Here is a 24152-nt window from a genome sequence, read left to right as displayed (position 1 = left end):
AGACCCCCATCAGTCTGTCTGTTGGTCCAAGCATACTGCAATTACTTTAAGGGGGAGGGGCAAGAACTTTTCTTCTCTGGGGATCAAATTCCAACTTCAGTTGGACAATTTCAGGTGAAATGATCTCAGAGACTATATGGTAGATTTTAATTAAACTTGTTAGAAATGGTAAATGGAAATTCTTTTTCACACAATCCACTTTTTTGTTATGTTTGAAGGAACAAGATGGCTGCCAGAGGCTATTTAAGTGTCTGACTTAAAGATTGGGTTTTGGTCTAAATAATCTCTATTTTTTCAGATGGCCCAAACCAAAATCTTTTTAAGATGGCCTTTAACTTACAACATTTTTTTTTGCAGGATGATATATGCTACAGTGTTCGTGATTTTACCAGTTTGGACGACCAGTGTCCGTTACTCGTGATATTTGACTTTCCGGAACAGAAAATTTACGTGTGTAGAGAAACTGACATTACAAAAGACATTGCACGATCGTTTGTGAAAAGTTACTTCAATGAGACACTAGAGTCACGACCTATGAAACCTACACTGTAGGCAAATTATAATATGACTTCTGAAGAAAAAAATTACATTGAAATCATTTTGATTTGTTTGAATGTATGTAACTTCCCAAAGTCACAAGTTGTAAGAATCATTGACTGTGAAACTCAACTTCAGACTTATGATGGAAAAGTATGCTGAAATCATTACATGGGTATTTTGGGGGGGAAAGGGAGAGGGGCTTCAATCCAAGCATTTTATAAAATGTTTTTTTTAAATATATGTAACCTTTATTGTCTGATGCAAGTTGTTGATATTACAATTGTTTCAAAATTGAGGCTTTGGTTGCAGGTGAATAATTATTGAAATAATTTGCACATATACATTCAAATTTGATACTTAAAACACTTAACCAGCCATAGGATTAGTTAGAGATAATCGACATGATATTTCACTTAGGGTCATATGTAATATAAAATCTCCCAATTCATTGACTACATAAAGATCACATCATTAGTAACAAAGTATTTGTTCTGGTTTATTTTAGAACAGCAACATACCAACTTATTCACTTCATATGTTCTATGAACCATCAAGCCGAAAAGTTACAATTTAAGATTTCCTCAAATCTTTGAGTTTTGCCTCAAATTTCAAGAAAGCTATTTGATAGAAATTTAGTTTAGGAAGGATTTGATTTATTATTTAAATTAAGACTTTTTTTTATGAAACCCTGCACCTTTAATGTTAAAAGGTATCTTCTGGATAAAACTTGAGGAGGTAGACCTAGGGTAAGGGACATAACTCTTGAAATCAGTGATATGTTTATATCATATTCGATTTCACCCAAGCCTTTAAAGCTTCCTTTGAAACAGAATGAAATCAGTCCAAGTTACTTTGATGCTTGCATGAGATTTATGTAAAATTGTGACTACAAATGTTCAAATAATTCGTTGGAGTTGTGTCCCTTATGGTCTACCTCTTAATCCACTGGACAACTTGTGTTGATAGCTCTGTCTAGTGCGTAACAATGGGGCACAGATTTATCAAAGTGTACAATACCGTAAAAAAACTATGAAGCTTTTGTTGGTTACCCATAATTCTTGGTTTTTGTGGTTTGGTCTAAATGCACAAAATATGGTGATATGCATACCATGCACCCTTCATAAACCTTTTTGGTATGTAAATTGTCATCCCTTCCCAAACAATTTTGGTTTGCATACCCTTACACTCTTCATAATGCCTAGTGGTATGCTTACCATGTACCCTCCATAAAATGTGATGCTATGCATACTGTTCCCCTTTCCTTAAATGTGTTGGTACCCATACCACACCCTCTTCATAAATTGTGGTGGTATATATATGAAGCCCCTTTCTTAATTGTCTTAATTGGTTGTACAATTCATTGTTAGTTGATAAGTTTTCATAGTAAAGCTTGATATTTAATTATGTAGATCTTTATTATGTTAAGTATCAGTCTTTATAAATAATCAGACAGAAGGTGATTCATGCTGTCAGAAACCCACTGAACTGACTTTAATTTCTTGTTCAGAAACATTTACTGATCACATAACCCGTCTTAGTTTTTCTTGCGTTTTCAAGATAAAAAATATATAGATTGTACTTGAAATTGGCACTTGGCAAGAGTTATTGTTCTTGATTTGGTTGAATTTAGTGGGAGATTAATGCATGATTTTTTCGAAAATGCAGATCTTAATACAGAAATAATTATCATTCTGCAAACAATATAGCATATGTACACTGAAAAAAGCATTGTTTGTTTGTTGGTTTATTTCTACACCATGAGTCACTTTAGGTATTGGCAGTGTATGAATTTTATGTGGACTAGTACTTAAGAAGACTTATATTTCTAGATTCTTTTCTTTGAACCTCTGTTGCCCGGCAGAAAAGGCTTAAATGGTTGTACTCAATTCAACGATTTAAAACCCACCATATCATAATTGTATTTAATTTTATCGTGATTTGTAATTATTATATGTTGTGTCTATGCAATTATTATTTCTATGATGGATTGGAACAATTCATTGATTTATTTAAAGAGCAATCAAGTGATTATACATGCTTTTAATTTTGAATCATTAAATGATCAGATTCGCTATTACTGTTTCATTCATGCTGTTTATTGCCTAGCTGGTTATGTGTTTAATGAAGTAATTTGTTCAGCTTATGGGTTTGGTGAACAATATGTAGTAGGTGAAATAATGGGCTTTATGGAAATATCATGGAAAGCATCTTTTTCTAATTTTTTTATTTTTACTTTCATGTATTAAAATTTACATGCACAATTCACACATTTAATAACCATACCATTTCTTTTTTGAAAGACGATATCTATGCAAAAATACCAAGAAAAATATCAAATGAATCTATATCATTTTCATAAATGCAACCTTTTTCAAAATGCAATAAAGAACTAACAGGAACTAATGCATAATATATAACTACCCTAATAGTACCTAATAAAAATCAGAAAAAAATACATTGTTGGCAATTAGTCAATTTCATACGATCCAATAACGAAGTACATTTATCATTTAATTCTTAATTGATTCCAGTACAAATTAACAATTGATCTTCAATTCAAACGTAAAATGAAATTGGCATTGTTTGAATGGCTTACTGTTGACAAATAACAGAACCAAATGACCTATGCTGCCCAAAAAAGAACACTAATCTGAAGGTGTTTAGAAATAAAATTAAATCATATTGATTAAAGGGGGTGAAAAATTACAGCAAAAATTTTAGCACTACATATTAAGGAGGTACCTTTGGGTAAGGGACATAACTCTTGAAATCAGTGATATGTTTGTATCATATTCAATATCACCAAAGCCTATCAAGCTTTCGTAGGAAACAGAATGAAATTCATCCAAGTTACTTTGATGCTTAAGTAAGATTAATGTAAAATGGTGAATACAAACGTTCCAATGATTAGTAAGAGCTGTATCTCCTTAAGAAATCAAATAAAATTATACAGATTAAGGGCAGTGAAAAAGTAAAGGAAAAATGCTAGCACTACATAATAAGAGAAATATAATCTGTATAATAAAATATAAAATTACATGTACATGTAGTTATAACAAGTATTCAATATGTATTACAATAAAACAAAACCTCACAACCAGAGTACACCTTCTGTTAATATTTATCAAAAGAAAATCAAAAAGATTGGACGGTTTTACTGAAGTTGAGTATAAAATATAATTCAAACCAATATCATTTTTCACTGATACAAAAAAAAACCAAATTATTGTATGCTAGGTATACCACAATCCAACAAAACAGAAGTTGATATCACTCAAAGCAGCTAATCTGGTTCCCTGGTCAATATCATAAGCGACCCTTAGATTGCAAAAATATAGACTCGGGTCACCACCGATGGATATGCGCAATATATGAGTAAATTGATGCTTATGAAAAAAGTAAAAACCAAGATGAAATTATCTAAATTAACTTATTTATTGTGCATTTACCGGTATATCGAAAGGTAATCTAAGTAATTTGGAAGAAATATTACGTTGCTTTTAAAAATTTGAATATTAGAACGTATAAAATAATAAAATAACGTCATATCCACTCAGCCAATCAAAAGACAGAAGACATCACTGGTGACCCGGGGTTATATTTGAGAGAAACTTGTGGAACGAAGATATTACCCCGGCTGCCATATCTAAAAAAAGCCACTTACAACATTTGAAATCAATCAATCCAATGGCAGCTGATATTTTATCGACAAAAACTTTCTCTATAATTAAATAATGAAGTACAACAAAACACAAATTAGATATTGAACTTAAACTATAGTTGTGTACAACATATTCCATATCTTTGTAAAGCCACATACCAAATTTGAAATCAATTAATCTATTGTGAGTGAAGATAGTAGCAATGAAATTTGGACGGAGGGAATGACAGATAGGCAAATGGACAAGGTGATTCCAATATACCACCCACACATCTGTGGGGAACATAAAATCAAGCTGCAACTTAATAGTGTAAAAAAATTCTAACAATTTGAAAATAACATTTTGACAGTTGCAACACAATAAGAAACATGTTTTCCAACAAATTTTGTCTACATTACTGTCGACCCTGCGAAAAATGAGACTGAGATTTCACCCAATACATGTATAGTAAAATTTGTCTAAACTGAAAACCTTTATGACTTTTAGAATTCTTTGGGTTCAGAAATGTGTTTGGTATACCAAGGTTCAAATACATTTTAGCTGATAGGACTTCACACAGTGTCTGGTTTAGACAAATTTTCTGTTCAGACAGGTTTAACTGTACTTAAAAACTGTTCAATGCTTACACTGAAACTTAAAAAATTCAAATACATGTAAAACAGGTGCCTAAATAAACAAAGTTAGATAAATCTATTTCTAAATTTACAAATTTATCTTAAATGTACAAACGTTTTTAATGCTTTCTTTGTTATAAATTGTGTAGTACAAAATATTTTTATTACAAACATTGCTGCAAAGATCATTGAATTAGATTCTAGTGGTCTGGCTGAAAAAGGCAATCAACATGGCCACTTTTCTATCTGCATTGCCTATATATTTATATATTGTCATTGACTGAATACATTGATGCTATAAATGATTACTTTGTTTTGAAGTTGGTAGAATTTTGCCTACTCAGAAACAAAATCATTTTTTTACTGGCTAAATACATTATATTTGGTTGCAGTAAAAAGACAATAGCAGTGCATTAGACTTGACTGAAATTTATACAAATGTTGCATATCCTGAGGTCCTAATACCTCATCAAAATCTTGGTTTCATATTAAGACATAGTTGAGACATATAAAATCATTAATGTTATTGATAGAATTGAATGTGACAACATCTTTCCTATCAGTCGCATATGAGCGGTCATATTGTAAGATAGATATTTAAAAAAACACTGCAAAACAAAGAAAAGGAAATTTAGTTTTTCACAAAGAATTGTGGACATGTGGAATTCACTACCTGTATCATGTGTAGAAGCCAGAAACATAAACATTTTTAAGAGTTCCTTAAATATTCATTGAAAAAGCAATCCAATAAAATTTCTACCCGACTTTTATGGGCCAGAAGCAGGTATTGATACAAATATTATTAAAAAGGATAAAGTCACACCTAAGAAGATCTCAAAGACAAGGTAAACAAGGTAATGCACTAGTATTATCTTTATAATACACCTTCATGTCTACACCTTGAATAGTTAAACCTATCATATAAATCAGTCAAAGAAGCATTTTGCACATTTAACTAAAAAACTACTCGTGTAAAAATCTACAACATTTTGACTAGCTTTATTCAAATGTAGGTGTTTAATTTCATGAAAAATTGCACACATGAAATAAATAAATTAAATACTTCTAAATTTCAGGTAAATAATTAAGTTCACTTAAACAATAGCATGATGGGGAAATAAAAGGAAAAAATATTTTTAAGGAGGTAAAACTGGGGTATGGGGCGTAACTCTTGAAATCAGAGATATGTTAGTATCAAATTCAATTTCACCTAAGCCTTTCAAGCTTTCATTTGAAACAGAATGAAATCAATCCAAGTTACCTTGATGCTTACATGACATTGATATAAAGAGCCTGAATACAAACATTCTAATGATTTTAAAGAGTTGTGTCCCTTACCTTAGGTCTACCTCCTTAATAATAGTGAGAATTAGAAAATATTGTGACTATGTGTAAATGCAAACAATTGAACTTGCATAAGTCAGGTAACTCCAGTTTTACCTACTTAAAATTACATGTACAGATTTACACAAAAAAAGCATTTAAATTAATAAATGAAAATACCATGTATATGTGTTAGCTTGACATGTACACCTAGATATTTTAAAGCACAAATAATTGACCTAACGAAGAGGGAAAGTGTATAACTGCAAGTTCTCGTATAAAAAAAGAAAAAAAAGTACAGTAAGATCTATTCATTAGACAATCTATGTAAGAACAACAGAAATTGTAAAAATATTGATATTTAATGTTCATATTTCAACAAAAACCTGCATAGAAACTTCAATAGGTAAATGTAATGTAGCCAGTGGTGAATCCAGGTGGTGGTTTTTCTAGGGACTGGAGTGAAAGGTCCCCCATATTGTGGAAAGTTTTGTGCAAAAATTTGGCAAAAATAAGCAAATAATAGCCATGAATCCCTGTTTTCTCATACCCATCTGGATCTCTATTTCTTGCAAAATTTGCCCCCTTTTTAATATCTCTGGATTCCTGTCAAGCTCTTAAGTATTATCTAGCACTATAAGGACAATGAAATTTTTTTTTTTTGTTCTCAGGCCTTAACTTCTCATGTACCTTATACATTTATATGACCTTTAAAAGACCTTATATGACCTTAAGACCCTACATGTATATGATCATAAGTAAAAACATGTGTAAATGAACCTCCTTGACATGAAAAAAAAAAAAAAACATTAGTGTCACATTTTTTGCCATATTTTTTTAGTCTCCCTCATTTGGCACTTTCATTTTCATGAAAAATGGCCATAAAACCAACAAATTTAAAAAAACATATCTGATGATTGGTTAATGATATATTTATTCAAGGTTTTAGACAGGTTTTACTGTATATGGGGATATATATAAATAGTTTAACATGAACCCTAACCATGATTTTCTGACAGCACCCATATAAAAACAAATCTACATGTCACAGCATTTCCCTAAAGGATTCTTCTTCGTTCTTCTTTCAAAAACATTTCCATTGTCCACTTCTGCAAATGATAAAAGAAATACTAAGGGTCTCATGTCATGGAACACTGTTTCCCCATTTAGCACTTTAAACACAGGCACTTAATTCTATCAACAAATGTTTACTATCAATTTGTTGATACTATGACTTATAATCAGATGAAACTAACTGTAGATATCTTTCTTGAAATGTCGGAGTAAAAAAAAGATCAAATATATTTTGATCATACTAGAACTTATTTATACTATTTATACTAATGTTTTCCACTGTTAAGATCATTTGACTGTAGATCAGTTCAAATTTATTAAAAAAAATTGAGATCTTCCTCAAATTCTTCTTCAATCCAACTTTTGACCAATGAAATCACTTGAAATTGAACATTTGAGGAAAATCTCAATTTTAGATTTTTAATGAAACTCAAGCCAGATCATTGCCAATTTCATATTTACTGATAAATTCTTTACCAATTTTCACATTTACTGATTAGATCACTGCCTTATTCATGATAACTGATCAAGTCATTGCCAATTTCATACTAACTGATTAAATCATTGCCTTAATCACACTTACTGATTAAATCATTGCCTTAATCACACTTACTGATTAAATCATTGCCTTAAGCACACTTACTGATTAAATCATTGCCTTAATCACACTTACTGATTAAATCATTGCCTATTTGTTTAGCAGGTCCAGTATCACTTGGCTCTAGTTCTCTTAACATGGCACCTTCAAATGTTAATGCTACTGCTCTGAAGAAAAACTCTCTTACATTCTCGCCTAAAAAAGACAAAATACCATAGTCATTTCATTGTGTACCAAAGGTTGAAATAGTTTGTGCAACAAAAGTGATTTTTGTCAAATCAGTGCTGTTTTCAATGTTGAATAATTTAAGTAGCTGTCTTTGTAAGAATCATGCAAAATTTGAAAAATGTGATACACCCAAAAAAGGCTACATATTATTATTTTTATAATTAAATTGCTTTATGGGTCTATACCATGAAATGTGTAATTATTCATTCATGTCTGCCTTCTCTTAGGAGATAATCCACATTGAAAATCCAATAGATTCTATTGTATTTGAGTGTCATTTACAGAGTTATCTCCCTTAATTTTGAAATATACAGTGCATTCTATATAATTTTTTTCTCCTATGAGCATGGGTTAAATGAAAAACCACATATTAATTTCTATTTACTATGACATTTCAAACAAAATATCAAAAAATAAAAATATGTAGGCTGTTTACCCATGAATCACATTTTGCATGATTCTTAACTGGAGTGCTACTTAATCTCTTAATTCAAGTTGATGTTTGTTTTGAAGCTTTTTACAATAAAGAAAATTTTCATCAGTATAAATTTTTTTTAACAGGAGGTTGACAGAAAACAAGGAAAATAAGACCTAAAATTAAAAAAAATAATAAAGTAGCCCATCATACCCCACATGCCTGTTCATGTGGGGGATCATCCCCAATTAATACTGTCTCAACTGGGAGATTTTTTATGTAAAAGCAAATTTTTAAGTATTTTTCACAAAAAATATACCGGTAGTAATTTTAACAAAATCTCCAATAAACCTTAAATTTTAAAGTGGAAGATTTAAAATTTTTCAATCAGTTTGTTGATTGATTGATTGATTGATTGATTGTTGGGGTTTAACGTCCGAGCAGCAATATTTCAGCTATATTCAGACGATGAACATGAAACGGATGATAAAACGAACATGAAATGATGATGAAATGAAAAACGGGATGGGACACAAGGACAGTAGGGTCGACAAATTTTGATTGCCACTAGCAAAAGAGAGGGATGGGTAAGGTCGGGCAATTTAGTCTCCAGTGACGGAGCGCAAAGGTTCCTACTCCTATCGAATACCACAGCAGGGTTCTTTAACGTGCGAGGAACGTGGCATCTTTCCCAACACGGTGCACCTCTATGGTTTGCGGTCAGGTTTCCCGTATTATAGCCTGACAACCCCAGCATGTAACACGCCAGGGGTACCCCATTCCACCACCTGGGGCACACATCCCAGTTGCTCTGTGGGCAGAGTGCCTAGCCCCCGGCTAGGTTTCTGAGCACTATTTAATCGCCTTTTACGACAAGCTTAGCGCTGCTGCAGGCCTATTCTTTTAAACACCCGGACCTGCACGGGGAATCAGTTTGTTGAAGACTCCCTCCTAATGAGGGACAGTTAACAGGTATGACCGGACTGTATTTTTGGAAGATGGATGTACTTCTGGTCACTACTTAAATAAGTTTGTATGACTTTATCTAGTGGAATGAAGTTTATCAAGTTATTACAAGCATCAAAACTTGTATGATGCTTTAGATACTTGTTCAGATACATGTGCAAGTGATCAAACAAATTCACATAGAAATTGGATGACTGAGTCTTTGGCCACAAGATGAATATGGGGTGACCTGCAAAAGTCTGGCAGTAGGTCAGTTTAAGGCTGAGACTCAGTCTCCATAGACTTGCTGCAGGTCATACTGATTGACACAAATAAGAACTCAGGACCACCTGCACTCCCAAATATAGATATACTCTAGGAATTCATTTCAGTATAAAATACCTGTTTTAGAGGACAGTGCCCAAAACTCGGCTCCAAGTGCATTGGCTATCTGAACAGCATCTTTTTCTATTGATTCAAAAGCTGCTTGTGACTAAAACAAACAAAATTTCTTTAACATAAATTTTAAAAAAAATAAGTATGTTGTTACAATGTATTATGTGTTGAAGGCTGCGTCCTTGTCACTTCAGACCTGAATAAGACTCAAACTTTTAAAAAAAATATTAGCAGTACATAAGGAACTAACTCTTGTGGTTTTCAGATTCATTATAAATTGTAAAATTTACTTTACAAACTAAAGTGTTCAAACGAAACACAAAAATCACTTCCAAGTAATTTAATGATATCAAACCACAAAATCCATACCACTATATAAATATATTCTTACAGTATTTTCTTTAAAATTATAATACAGTATTACATGTCTAAACCCAACCAAAATAATCTGCACACCTGTCCTAGTCAAACACTTTTTAAAATCCCCTGATATCAATTTTAGTGTCAGTCTCTCTAAGAATTAGGCAATGGGTGAAACATGGTAAAAAGCCCACCATTTTGAAAGTTTAATTAAGACAGTTTGAACCATCAGAATCAAGGAAACAGGCAAGATTTTTCATTTCATTTTGGAAAATTGGGTTATGATTTTACTGAAATCCACTGAAAATGAACATTTCAAGGGCAGACAACTGTCAAAAATCACATTTTTCTAATATTCTTTTGAAAAGTTTCTGAGCAAATCGAGTGATGCAGAGATCAAATAATGGTCTTTTCAAATAGAGAAAGCATCCTTGAGTGAAGTTATATTATCAGATTCATAGATTTTTGACATGCATATTTCTGATTTTTTCCTGTTTTGCCTGATTCTTACAAAAACTTACACATTTTAACCTTGGCAAATCAAATATCTGCCTAAACCAAACAAATTCAAAAGAAAGGTTCTGTGTAGATAGATTTCACTGTATGTAAGTTTATTATTTTCATATGGAATGAGAAACAAAACAACAATATCATAAAATAAACTACTTTAAAGAGTCAGTTAAAACTTTATTTCATCTACTTTGAAAGTATTATTGTTCATGGGGCTCTGATTTTCGTGGGTTTTGTAAACCACATTATTTAGTTCCCAAGCAATGTATGATAGAGTTGTCAATTCCATAAATTCAATAACCTACAAACTGATAACAACGAAAATTGGTTCCCACGAATTAAAGTACTTTCACAGTACCAGAAAAATAAATAAAAATTATTTTGCCCAAAAAGTGCATGATTTGCATTCATAACTTACCACTAAATCTTTTTTGGTACCAACAACAAATTTGATTGGATCGGTAGAACTAGCAGCTGCATCGTCCATCCATCGTGATACATTGTTTAAAGAAGACTCATCAGATAAATCAAACACTACGATTGTCACTGTAAAGCAAGAGAAAAAACTGACATCAGATAAATCAAACACTACGATTATCACTGTAAAGCAAGAGAAAAAACTGACATCAGATAAATCAAACACGATTGTCACTGTAAAACAAGAGAAAAAAATTGACATCAGATAAATCAAACACTACGATTGTCACTGTAAAACAAGAGAAAAAACTGACATCAGATAAATCAAACACTACGATTGTCACTGTAAAACAAGAGAAAAAACTGACATCAGATAAATCAAACACTACGATTGTCACTGTAAAATAAGAGAAAAAAACTGACATCAGATGAATCAAACACTACGATTGTCACTGTAAAACAAGAGAAAAAACTGACATCAGATAAATCAAACACTACGATTGTCACTGTAAAACAAGAGAAAAAACTGACATCAGATAAATCAAACACTACGATTGTCACTGTAAAACAAGAGAAAAAACTGACATCAGATAAATCAAACACTACGATTGTCACTGTAAAATAAGAGAAAAAAATTGACATCAGATGAATCAAACACTACGATTGTCACTGTAAAACAAGAGAAAAAAACTGACATCAGATGAATCAAACACTACGATTGTCACTGTAAAACAAGAGAAAAAAACTGACATCAGGTGAATCAAACACTATGATTGTCACTGTAAAACAAGAATAAAAACTGAGTGCGCTCTCACTGAGTGATAACCCCCACATACAAAATGTAAAACACTTTTATTAGATTTTCTTTCTTTGCAAAACCAAAATAAAATTTTTGCATGCACTTAGAAAATACTTAGAAAAGACTGTTCATAGCAAATGAAAGAATGATAAAAAAGAATGTATATCCTTCTAATTTTCTCTGTTTTCAGGAAACTTACCATTGGCACCCCTGTAATATGAAGCAGCTATACACTTAAATCTCTCCTGTCCTGCAGTATCCCAGCTATAAAAGAATACATCATTATAAAGAGATATAACAATTTTGCATCCAAAATCTTTAAGTTTTTTCAACAGAATGCACTATAACCTATTTTCGGCAAGGCCATGTTTCTTTTTGTTGTTGATCAGGACATGGTAACCTACAACTGTCATTGAAAATGAATATTCAAATTGAAAGTAAACATTCTAAAAAAGTATAAAATCTATTGCTAGTCTTTATGTTAACAATTTTGCACATCTACTAACATAATTAGTGTGAAATTTGTGAGCTATAGCTAACACTTAGTTGCTGGTCAAAGTCCATTGACTTTTTTTTTATTTTATAAGTATGCTATGGATTGGTGAATAATTAAATACAAAAAATGTAAAAAAAATTCAATCCATGAAGTATCTAAAAACAAGAAAACTAGCAATGACATTTCAATTAATACTTACATTTGAAGAGTAAATGGCACATTAAGAAGACTAAATTTCTCTACTTCAAAATCTACACCTATCGTAGCTTTATAATCTCTGTCAAATACATCATGGCAAAATCTGAAAAAAAAGCAGAACAAAATATCAATGTAGAAAAACAAGCAGTTTCAGAGTAGTCACATCCATGGAAACTTATGGATGGACAGCCAATATTTCCAAGTTTCTTCTGTGGCTTTGCTGCTGGGAAAAGATTGATTGATTGATTTTTGGGGTTTAACGCCCGAGCAGCAATATTTCAGCTATATTCAGGCGATGGCTGGGAAAAGAAACCATTAAATGATTACTGGTTAGGGAGTGACAATTATATGTTAATAACCTCAATTATGTGGTGCACACTAAATAATCTGTTTATTTTCAAGTGTGCCAACTCAAGCCAGAAACTTGTGATCAACAATAACTTTAAATACAGACTTGATTTCAGGACATCAATAAACAAAGCAGAAATTAGCAAACCTATCAATAAATATACAGCAAAAAAAATTCAACAATAAAATAAGAATTTTAATCATGTCTGAATATAAAATAAAATTAATCTAGATGCTATTTCAAAAATCAGGCCAGTTATTTGTCTGACCCTTTGGTTAAGTAAATACTGTGGATTTCACTTACCCCGATAATCACATACCTATTAATTGCATAGGTACTCAAAAAAAAAAAAAAACAAGTTCCATCTTATCCATTAAAAATAACTCCTCTTATGACTAAAACTGAAAAAAATCCTCTTAATTGCATAGAAATATTTTTCAAAATATAGTCCAAAATGTACATTAATGTGTAAAACACAATACATGTAAATTTTTATTGAAATCTCTCAATTTTTTCCTATAGAAATTTATTTTTACAAAAATATTTTCTGTTTCCTTTGCCTATACACTAAAGCAGGAATCTAATTAGACATGAGAAAAGAATATTTTCCAACTTTTAAGTCTTAAAACATTGAAAACATTCAGCATTTTTCCTTAAATTGGTTCTCTAATACTAAAGTCCGACCTGAGTGAAACTCAGTGTTACACCGACATATTGAGTGTTTAACACCCAGATTCTACCAGCCAACACTGACCGTTTGTATATTGTAATAGTTATAAAATTCAATGAGACATAAAAGGGAATTCATTGCAAGATACGATGTATATTCTGCTGTCATTAAAAATTTGGTACATTCTATTTTTGTCAATTTTGTACATGTTTATCATTTGTTGTTGTGTTATTTTTTATTTACAGCTGCATCCAATGAGTGGGAGATATCATGTAAAAATATTATTTTTTTATTTTTATCAAGTAATAATGCAATTTTTTGATTTTTAATTTTGCTAATATTGATTGTAGTACCAACAATTTGATTCGAGTGAAAGTTTGGTGATGCTTTTTGTTTCTGACAGTTTTAATAATTGAATGGCTTTTCCAGAAATAAAAGAAACTAATTACAGGTCCCAGGTCATCTAGATAATGTGTACATAAGAACTGCAAAGTAGAAGCCCTTAATCAGGACTGTGTCAGTGATGATTATCAGTTACAATACATTGTCCAAACAAGGATGAGACGGCGACCTCAACCGGTTGTTTTCGACCACTAAATAGGCTTCAAGTTAAGTTAAAAAAAGATACCTGTTTACTAAGCAAGTCTTCCCCACTGCAACATCTCCAACTAGAACAGCCTTACAGATCTTTAACCTATTAAAATTATAAACAAATAATAAAAACAGCTAGGCTTAAAAATAAAATACACCTGGTACCCCCTATTTTAGACATAATAAAAGTCACATATAACTCTAGGACACAAATTAAGAAAACAATGTCATACAGAAGATAGCTTTCTTTCATGAAGGCTAACATAGTAACAAGTCATCATAATACATGAGAACATTTTAGATTTATTGCACAAAAATTGTAAAAGGTATACTGTGAAAGTTCCTTTAATTGTAGGTACCAATTTTCATGGCTTTTTGATAAATTATCAGTTTGTAGAATCTTTAATTGGTGAATTTGACAACTCTATCATACAAATGAATTGAAAATTTACTATCTGTTTGGAACTAAATTTCTTGGTTTAACAAATCCACGAAAATTGGTACCACATGAACAATAATAGTTTCACAGTTATAAAGTACATCCATAAATAAAATCTGAGGTAGGAAAAGAATGCATATTGAATACTGTATAAGTATTAATTTTCGTGGTGTACTAATTTTTACTATTTTGCTATGGACAGAAAAGTGCAAAAAATAGCACCAGCGAAATTGATTTTTTAAAACTATAACATTTTCTGAAACTACAAAAATTGATACTTGCGAATATGTTCACTTGACAGAATCCATGAAATAAGCAACCATAAAATTAATATGTTTACAGTCAGCATGATATTGATTAAGTTCAAGCAGAGACTTCAATTGCAACTGATTATCAACTGTGGATGCATGTTTTTTTATAAGAGCCTGAATTATTTCTTTTTTTGATCAATATCATTTTGGTATCATTCTTTTTTCTGCTGTCTGTAAAATTTCCTTAATGCCAGGTCTTTTCGTGCCTAATGAGTAGAAATTTTTGCAGCAATCTAATACAAAAAATGTTGTTACAATTATTTTGAGGTTGAAAAATGAAACTATAAAATATATTTCAAACTTATCTTTACCTTAGTAGCTTGAAACTAATCATGTGTTTACTGAGTAAAGGTTCTACATGTAATAAAGACTACAAAATAAAATTTAGCAGAAATAAAATACACATTTTGAACACTAATATTATCAATTATATGGTGTACACAAAGAAAATTTAATGTTTATTTATATACTGGTACCCTTCCTAGCAGATTCAGACAGTATTTTACATCACACTTCCGTCCTTTTTTGTGCGCAAAATAAACCTACCCAACAGTTCCAGTACGATTTTCTGTACAAGCTGCCTTCACTTTTGGATGGAAATTCATTTTCTGATAAGGTGTAGCATCTGGGTGGTATGCCTTAAAAATGAAAAAAAAAACCACAAATATATAGAAGACATTCATTTCTATTTAACCAGTTTAGTAATGATACAGCAAATGATAATTTTTTGGTATCTACCTTATTTCTCACTTTCTAAAAGCTGTCTGCCAACTGACAACTAGAAAGATGCTTTGGTCCAATTGTATTACTCAGATTCAAAATTTTGTCAAACTGGAATGGATAAAATTCGGATATTCCTAACTCTTTGAGATATAAAAGGAAAAAAAATCATGAATCAATTGTTTTTACCCATCTTTAATCTGACCAAATTTCATTTACCAGGAACACTGAATCAGTTGTGAAGTTAATATATTTTTTCAAAGATCATTTCATATACAATGTATAACTCATTAATTAAATTGGATAGTTCCTGCAAAGGTGAGTACATTTTTAGCATTATCTAAATATCAGAGGAAAACACAAACCTGTGGAAATTTTGTGATAATTCTGTCCTTAGCCACCAGCTGGGACATCATGGTTCTTGCTGCCGACATCTTTAGAAGCTGTTATTATTTCATACCTTAAATATAAATGATAACATAACACAAAGTACATGTACAATTTTGATAAGAAACAATGCAGAGAAACTTGTTAACAAAATCCATGGATTTTTCTAGCATGCAGCAGGGTTATATCAAAACCATGCAATATTTGAAAAACTTTAAACTTTACACCCTAATTTTGACTCCCAAATGGCGAATTTATCTATTTTTCCCCCAAAATGCCCAAATAAGGCATTTCCTACAATACCAGGCTCCCAGTTTTTAGTGGCGTCCCAGTTGCTCATTTGCTTTTGTTACTTTGTATGTATGATTTTAGTTACTTTGTATTCTTTGTTGTGTGTGTCTGTTTTCAATGTCTGGTCTTTGTCCCTGGATTACATTCTTTTGATTACTGCTATAACCTTGGATCCCTTGATTACACTTACCCAGACAAACCCTGAAATCTCTAAAAAATAGAAAACCTATTTAAACAATGAATTTATAACAGGTGTAAGTTAAACTTATTTCTAACCAAAATTTATTATTATATGTTCTACCGAATGAATTTTTTTTTATGGTAACCCCTGTTTTGTTGACATTTCCACAGATCACAGAATAAAAACTGGAAGAAGATGAGCTATTGTTATATATACATGTATATAAATGTATATTGTTACTTTGTATTAATCCAAGGAGTCTGATACAATTATATACAAAATCCATACCAGAATATTATTTTGACAGTAAAAAGTATTAAAGTAATATCATTTGCATAAATGTATGAAGAAAAAATCAGCCACCTTCTGTCAATGTGTGACAATGCCAACAAACAGGGGTGAATGTGTAAAAATGATTGTAACTTCAATAAAAAAAAATTAAATCTATGCAATAAATATTGTTACAGCATGTATAAAAATAATCTTCTAGTATAAAGTTGAACTAAGTCTGGATTTCAACTAGAAAGTCAGTACAAATGTAAATCTGTAAATTTTATTTATGGGGACAGAGCAGTATTGACGTCCTACATGTGTAGATCCTCTATCACAACATGAATACAAACTGTAGCTAAAAATCTTTCTGTAGAAAGTAACTTATTTTGAACAGAAAGTGACATGTACAGTTAGATCTGTGAGGATGTGAATGCTTGAACATTTAACGCAGACACACATCATGAGGTATACATACTGTCGGTCCAATGTAGTCGTGTATATTCCCACTGGTAGAGACACCAGCGATATAACCACAAAATGATGCACTATCAATGAAGTTAAATGTTATTTGAGTACAAATAGTTCCATCTCTTATAGGAAAAGCCTTTAATAGGCAATGACAAGTGCAAGCGAAGTCCAAAGCATGATGACATTGATGCTTTTAATGTTCCTTTTTCAACGAAAATGACTCCGTACCATTTATCATATTTGCCAAGTTTATTTAGGACATTTTCATCCAGTGTTCATTCCAGAAAATTGCTAAAGGGGGCAAGTGGCCCCCTTGACAGCAAAACAGGGGTCATTTCAGGAATGAAGGAGCCAATATGGCAGTATTATAAGGGGTCATTATTAGATAATAGGAAAGATTCAACCAACAAATAAGTTAACCTCAGGTTTGTATACACTTTATAGTTTTAATTTAGGTGAGAGGTAACAGAGATACATTAACTCCAAATGAATAAAAAGAAGTATATGTTGTTTTTTTTTTATTATGGCATTGTGTTGATTCAAATTGTAATTTAATATGATGTTACAGCTCCACTTAGAATCTTTCTGTTCTTATTGGGATCGTATCCAACCCGGCCCAGGCCCATGGAAAATGGACAGTTTCATCTTCACTCGAAATTCTCAACTCTAGGTTCGCCGGCCATGTCTGTTTGTTTTCAGTCAGTCGGCTGATCTGAAATTTACTGGATCGTGTCAATAGGATCAGGGGAAATGATCTTGTCCCCTAAACAATGCCTGCAGTTTCATCAAATTGTTTATGAACCCGCTATAAGTTTCACATTTGCTTCTTGTGTTTACTACAAATCGATCAAGGCTATTGGCGCTTGTAAATGACAGATACACATCCAGATACGAAACCAAAAAAAATGCGGAAATTCAGAGATCAACTTATGGGCCCACATGCTGCATTTTTGTGTGCCATGCATAAAATATCCATGCCAATGGCACAAGGGCGCGGTCTGGAATGAACACTGTTCATCAAAGGAAAATACATTTGTATTATTGGTTGAACATTTCTTAATTTGGTGTAGAATGTAGGATTTTATCTAGATGTCTCGATTCACAAGTTGCTTTTGGAAAACATCAGAGAAGTTCCAGTTGGATAACATGGAAATCTTTGAAACATTTTGTATATACAGCATTTTTTACTAATTCTAATGCCTCAATAGAATTGCTTTGACAAAAGTTTCTCAAATGTTACTATGATGAATTTAACTAAGGGGGTTTTTAACGTCCTTGACTACCCTGTCAGATCTTGCACAGATGGTTGATGAATTTTTAGACAAATTTTTATATATATTCATTCATGAGAGAGCTTTGGTCACTTAATAAAAGGAAGGCAATAGCCCTATGTGTGAGCGAAGTATCAGGTTCGCTTTTCAACAAATTAAACTAAATGCCAATTATCATTTTGCCAAGTTTTTTTAGGAATTTTTCATCAGTGGGAGACAGCAATGGGCATTCCAAATATTCGTAAAATTAATGGAAGAACTGTTCTGGGTTCTGCATAGATTGTAGGGTTTTATCAAGATCCTTCCTATCAGGAGTAGCTTTTTTTGCAAAATAACATACAGACGTCTTTTAAACATTTTGTCAAGCCTGCATTTTCACTATTTCTGAAGCTTCAATATACCTTCATATCGTGTTTTGATTGGATGGAAGTTTCTTAAGTGTCAGTATAAAGAATTTTTAGACAAATTTCTATACATGTAAGACAGCTTCACTCACTTATTAGTTTGTGTATACAGAAAAGCAGTGAGATACTTGATGGCAATATCCACATAAGAAACGTTGTAGGGTCAGAGAAGATGAGGATTAAGTCTACAATTAAGGAAAGCCACAAATTGCACAACTCAATCTCATCAATTCTAGAAACTAGAAAGACATGTTACATAGCCCGATGTTCTCTACGTCTTCTTTGGAAAAGTTTCTAAACTTACACTTGAATTTTTCATTATTGAACGGTTGTTTTCGTGAAATGTTGCATATTAACAAGGAGAGATTTTCTTCATCTGATTCAGGTAAAAAAATTCCGGAAGTGCAACTAAGTACGCGAAAATTTTGGGTCTCTTCGATTTTTTCCATGAGTTACAAGGATAAGTCATCAAAAATCCCGAACAGGCAGATATTGCGCATGCCTAGTGTTACTTCGGACCACGTGGGACCAATGCTACTTCCTTTCTGAATTCAACATGGCACCCAAAGCAAAGAAGGGTGAAAGTGAGCATATAAATTAAGGAATTTTAAGGCACAGTTTCATTAAATACAAACAAATTAGATATTAATATACACAGAAACTATTGCCATACTTGTCTGGCGTCGCTGAGTGAAATAAAAATGCCTTTAAAGTCAGTAAACAACTCGAAATTGTCTCCACGTGCTGTCAGCCTGGGTACCACTGCCATGCATGCCATGTTTATGACGAATGTACTGTATGCTGCATAAACGCCCAATAGTGACGTTGTATGAGAAGTTGTGACAAATTATATTTTGATTCTGAGTACAATCTGTATGATAGAAAATGAGTTAAAACCCAACTTCAGCTGTCAATTATGGATATGCCCCCTTTTTGCAAGTACAAGGACCAGTACATTCAGTAGATGCTCATGGCTGCCAACAGTGTCATGCATTCGAAAAAGCTACAATGCTTGTACTTTCAGATTTACATGGTGAATCATTAATTATCAATTCATTTGTGTTGTCATAAACTGTTATTTACATGTGCAAGAATTACATTTTTTGTATCTTAAGTAGTGTTCATTTGGCCTGACATCATGCTGAAACATGACAGATGAATTGCTTGTCATTTGTATTACTTAACAAGAGCAAACTTCTCATACATCAATTATATCTATAATGTTGTATTCACATTGTACACACTATCATTTTGTATTCTACAGTGAGTATAGACGACTCACATTCACTTATGTTCTGATGAGGTTTTTCAATTATATGATGGTAAACTGGGATCAGCAGGTGCAAGTTTTGGAGACATTGCAATGGGAGCCCATGACCTCATATAATTTTTAATTATTGCATAAATTATGAAGCATTTCAGATAGTTTGATGTTTGGAGACATATATCCACATACATGTAACTGTTAATGCTCCTGTAGCTTTCAAATGTAATATCCTTTCTTTTTCTTGTACAAATCTGTGAACCAGTTTCCACCAAATTTGATGAAAATGGTGAATGTGAAAGTCCTTTATTGTTTTTCGATGAGATCAAATGAATTATGGATAAATGTTAGGGTTTATGAATTCTCATCTAATTCAATCTTTTGCAGAGACTAAAAAGGAGTCTAAAAAAGATGCTCCAGCCAAGGTCGCCCCTGCCACAGCTGGCAAATCTAAGGCAAAAGACAAGGCTATGAAGGCCAGGAAAAATGTTCTTAAAGGTGTTCATGCTAAACGTAGCAAGAAAATCAGAACATCAGTCCACTTTTATAGGCCAAAGACACTTAAATTGCCTAGGGACCCTAAATATCCAAGAAAAAGTGTACCACGAAGTGACAGGTAATAAACATGTATGAAGCTTTTGTAGCTTATAAGTCCATGATGAAGGAGAAAATGTCATTAAAGAATATTTTATTGAGGTTCATTGAATAAATGCAGATGTTGAACAATATAAGTAAAAGTTTTTGTAGTCAAAAATAATTTCTGAGATACCAGTAAATACACCATTATGTATGTAAACGAGATAAAATGCAGCAATTATTTGGATTAGAGAAAAAAAAACATTTTATTAGTAACAATTTACTCTATACATAGAGCTTTGCATATCATATGATAGTGTATTGCATTTTCACTATGAGTCTTTCATTTCATTTTGTTATAGATTAGACAAATACAGAATTGTAAAATTCCCATTGACAACTGAATCTGCTATGAAAAAAATTGAAGACAACAACACACTTGTATTTATTGTGGACAAAAGAGCCAACAAACCACAAATCAAATTGGCTGTGAAAAAATTATATGACATTGATGTTGCCAAAGTCAACACATTGATCAGGTAAATGTAATATGTTTTTTTTATTTAAAATCTGGGTGACACAGTTGCAAATCTCATTTTACTTTATTTATGTCCAATTCCCTCTTAGTTGCCATAATAAATCAGGAAAATAAGTGCTTTAGAAACCCAACTTTTTAGAAATCACAGGTCTTGAAATCAGTTTAACAAATCTTGAAGGGTTTATATAGCTTGCCAGATGAAGTGTGGAGGTATTATGTGATATCCTCCAAAAAAAAATTGTGTCTGTCCGTCCGTCTGTTCCCACCAGATGACAACTAGACAAAGGATTAATGACGGGTATTGCTTAACTGTTCCATTAATCCAATTTTTCATATACCCACACCCAGCTCCACACTCGCAGGTGTTTTTGTCTGTCCTTCCTTCCGTTCGTCCTGTTATGCAGGGGGTCCCATCTCTGAGCTGTGTATCCTACACGACTGAATTGAATTTAATGAAACTTTTACAAAATCTTTATGACATGTTCCTATTGTGCACCTCCTATTTTATGATTTTGAATTGAATCAATTTGGGGGTTTCACATAGCAAAACATGGGCTGTCATTAGTGAATATGGGTACATGAGGGGGTCCATCTCTTATATGTTACTTCTCCTATACTACTGAATGGAATATCTTCCTTTTGTGCACCTCCTATTTTAGATTTTGATCTGAATTAAATTTGGGGTTTCAAGTAGCAAAACATGGACTTAGTTATTGTGAATACGAGCGTATAGAGGGACCCATCTCTTATCCATTACTCCTCCCCTATCACTGAATGGAATTGGGTGAAACATTAACAGAATCTTTGTTATATATTCCCATTGTGCATGAATAATTTTGCATGATATCAAATGTGGGAGTGGAGGGTAGAAGGTAGACTGTGGACATAGAATCTTGTCGAAAGCAGCATTGAAACTAGCATATTATTGTTTAGACAGGTAGAGCCTAATTCTGTAATTTGTTGAGTTTCATATTCAAACTCTTCTAGATGAAATAGAGTGCATGTACATTTATGTAGTTGAAATTTATGGTACTTGTTAGTGTTAGACCTGGAAGATGTGGAATTTACATTGTTTTCAGGGCTTTACAATATTGGATGTTCCCTTTTGAAATGCTTAAAATAAAACAAATCGGATATAGAATAATAATTCTGATGGACTCTTTTTCATTAAAATTAATTTTGTAGACCTGACGGAGAAAAGAAGGCCTACGTCAGATTGGCCCCAGATTATGATGCCCTGGATGTTGCTAACAAGGTATTTATAATCGTTATTAGGTTGAGCTAATGAGTAGTTAAGTCCTGCTTTGGTATACTTTTCAGGTCTTGGATGCATATATTGACATCATTGTACTTCATTTCTTTAAATCCAATCATTAATAAAGTTATGATGTAGGAAATATCTATGAAGCAAAAGGATCCAAATTTTGCCAATGTAATCTCTTCCTTCAACTACTTACGAAATTACAAAATTCAAATCACATGACAGTATGTGAGCAGTATGATCAATAGTAAAATCGTGAACATTTTAATAGTAAAATCTGAAGTTATTTATGACTGTTATATGAAATCAACCAGGTTAATATCTGATCATAAAAAGGGCTATCATTTTTGTGCTAAAAATATATTTGTGTTGTGCTTTCTGGTTAAACCTCCAAAAGAAATGAAATATTAAAAATATATAAATTTATTTGATTCTGTTGCCAAAGCACTGAAGTTTACAGGCTAATGTTTCCTTATTTCTTTTTCAGATTGGTATAATCTAAACTGGACATTATTTTGCTGGGGACTGTAATAAAAAAAAGAAAAAAAATCCTATTTACTATTGTCTTATTTATAAAATCTTGAATACAAATATGTTGCTGTTAAGAATGATGGTGTATGAAATGGACTGACCCATGATGGTGTACAAAATGGACTGACCCAGATCTCACTTGAAAAATTCAGGGTCTTTGTCAGATTATCATGATGTTCTTTTAGGAGGTATTAATAATCAGACATAATTTTACGAGGTCTACAAAGTGGAAATTGGCAAAATCGGAAGTTAACATACAGTAAAAAAAGAATAACGATAAAATCTGGATTTGAAATAGTGAAATTCTGCTAAAAAGCGAGAAAAAAATCATGTCTGAATAATGGAAAGATTAGTATTAGGGGAAATCCTTGGACAAGACAATGCTGGTGTCACTAAAATTACAACTAAAAAACTAAAAAAAATAAGGTACATGATGAAAAACTAACCACACAAACCTCATTAAGAATATGGAACTTGTGCGCTATGGGAAGGTGAGCAGTTCCTGTTCTGCTTATTGGAGGTCAAGTCTTGACAATAAGGAAGATAATCTATCAGTAAAAGAAGGTCTTGGGATTATATTGAAAAAAGAACACTATATTAGTCCATCAGGTCAAAGTGGTGATTAGAAAGCTTTTTAATGTGTACAGAAAACTAGTTGTCACCATACTTTAAAAAAATGACTAAAATATTACAGGGTGAATTTAAAAATTCTTAATTTGCATATTTTAAAAATAATCCAAAACCAACTGTTAGAAGGTAGCTTTTGCCAGTACATTGTAATAACAGATACATACTAGTGCAGTATCAAATCTGCATTAAAGCAGTAACTCAAAGCAACTAAGTTCCGATAGTGTATAGACTTGCGTTTCCAAAAGAATAGCAACAACTACTGCAGTGTTTTATTAGATTCCTCATGATAATGCCTGCCTTTTTCAATCCAGTTATCGAGTTTTAAGGGGTAAAAATGCAACGCCCAAAAAAATCTTATTTTAATTTGGTCCAATTTTGAAATGTTCTTATTAATTTTTCAAATTCTGTGTTATATTGTGTCC

The 24152-nt window shown here is 32.1% G+C and overlaps 3 protein-coding genes across 3 annotated transcripts in view; 2 read left to right on the top strand and 1 right to left on the bottom strand.

The window, feature by feature from the left end:
• The window catches only part of LOC148606521 (nucleoredoxin-like), a 37092-nt gene extending 34478 nt beyond the window's left edge, over positions 1-2614 (top strand). The window contains exon 7 of the mRNA XM_088545387.1: positions 358-2614. Within this exon, the coding sequence (XP_088401513.1) occupies positions 358-552 (195 nt within the window). The 3' untranslated portion in view covers positions 553-2614. The remainder of the gene's footprint in view (positions 1-357) is intronic.
• Positions 2615-2749: 135 nt separating this feature from the next.
• Positions 2750-19338, bottom strand: LOC148606520 (ras-related protein Rab-34-like). Its single transcript, XM_088545388.1, has 10 exons — positions 19235-19338; positions 16021-16115; positions 15482-15573; positions 14223-14288; positions 12577-12678; positions 12081-12145; positions 11084-11211; positions 9802-9892; positions 7887-8006; positions 2750-7248 (listed from the first exon to the last, which is right to left on the bottom strand). Exons 2-10 carry the CDS (start codon positions 16087-16089, stop codon positions 7178-7180), a joined length of 804 nt encoding a protein of 267 aa, XP_088401514.1. The 5' UTR covers positions 16090-16115; positions 19235-19338; the 3' UTR covers positions 2750-7177.
• An 82-nt stretch (positions 19339-19420) lies between these two features.
• LOC148606519 (large ribosomal subunit protein uL23-like) lies at positions 19421-23123 on the top strand. The gene is made up of 5 exons (XM_088545389.1): positions 19421-19514; positions 20582-20810; positions 21133-21309; positions 22494-22563; positions 23057-23123. Exons 1-5 carry the CDS (start codon positions 19487-19489, stop codon positions 23069-23071), a joined length of 519 nt encoding a protein of 172 aa, XP_088401515.1. The 5' UTR covers positions 19421-19486; the 3' UTR covers positions 23072-23123.
• Positions 23124-24152: the final 1029 nt, after the last annotated feature.

The sequence above is a fragment of the Perna viridis genome, chromosome 9, assembly GCF_037379345.1.
Source record: "Perna viridis isolate PV_CMFRI_1.1 ecotype Kerala chromosome 9, ASM3737934v1, whole genome shotgun sequence".
NCBI classification, from domain to species: Eukaryota; Metazoa; Mollusca; class Bivalvia; order Mytilida; family Mytilidae; genus Perna; species Perna viridis.
The sequence above is the reverse complement of the archived record's forward strand: the minus strand, read 5'-3'. Positions and strand labels throughout refer to the sequence as shown.

Excerpts from the sequence above, each read along its gene's own strand:
- LOC148606520 (XM_088545388.1), bottom strand. The coding sequence starts at position 16,089 with ATGTCGGCAGCAAGAACCATGATGTCCCAGCTGGTGGCTAAGGACAGA. Across the intron at positions 15,574-16,020 it reads TTATCACAAAATTTCCACAG|GCATACCACCCAGATGCTAC; the intron begins GTTTGTGTTTTC and ends TTCATTTTTAAG. Across the intron at positions 9,893-11,083 it reads GTACCAAAAAAGATTTAGTG|TCACAAGCAGCTTTTGAATC; the intron begins GTAAGTTATGAA and ends TGTTTGTTTTAG.
- LOC148606519 (XM_088545389.1), top strand. The coding sequence starts at position 19,487 with ATGGCACCCAAAGCAAAGAAGGGTGAAA. Across the intron at positions 19,515-20,581 it reads CAAAGCAAAGAAGGGTGAAA|AGACTAAAAAGGAGTCTAAA; the intron begins GTGAGCATATAA and ends AATCTTTTGCAG. Across the intron at positions 21,310-22,493 it reads AAAGTCAACACATTGATCAG|ACCTGACGGAGAAAAGAAGG; the intron begins GTAAATGTAATA and ends TTAATTTTGTAG.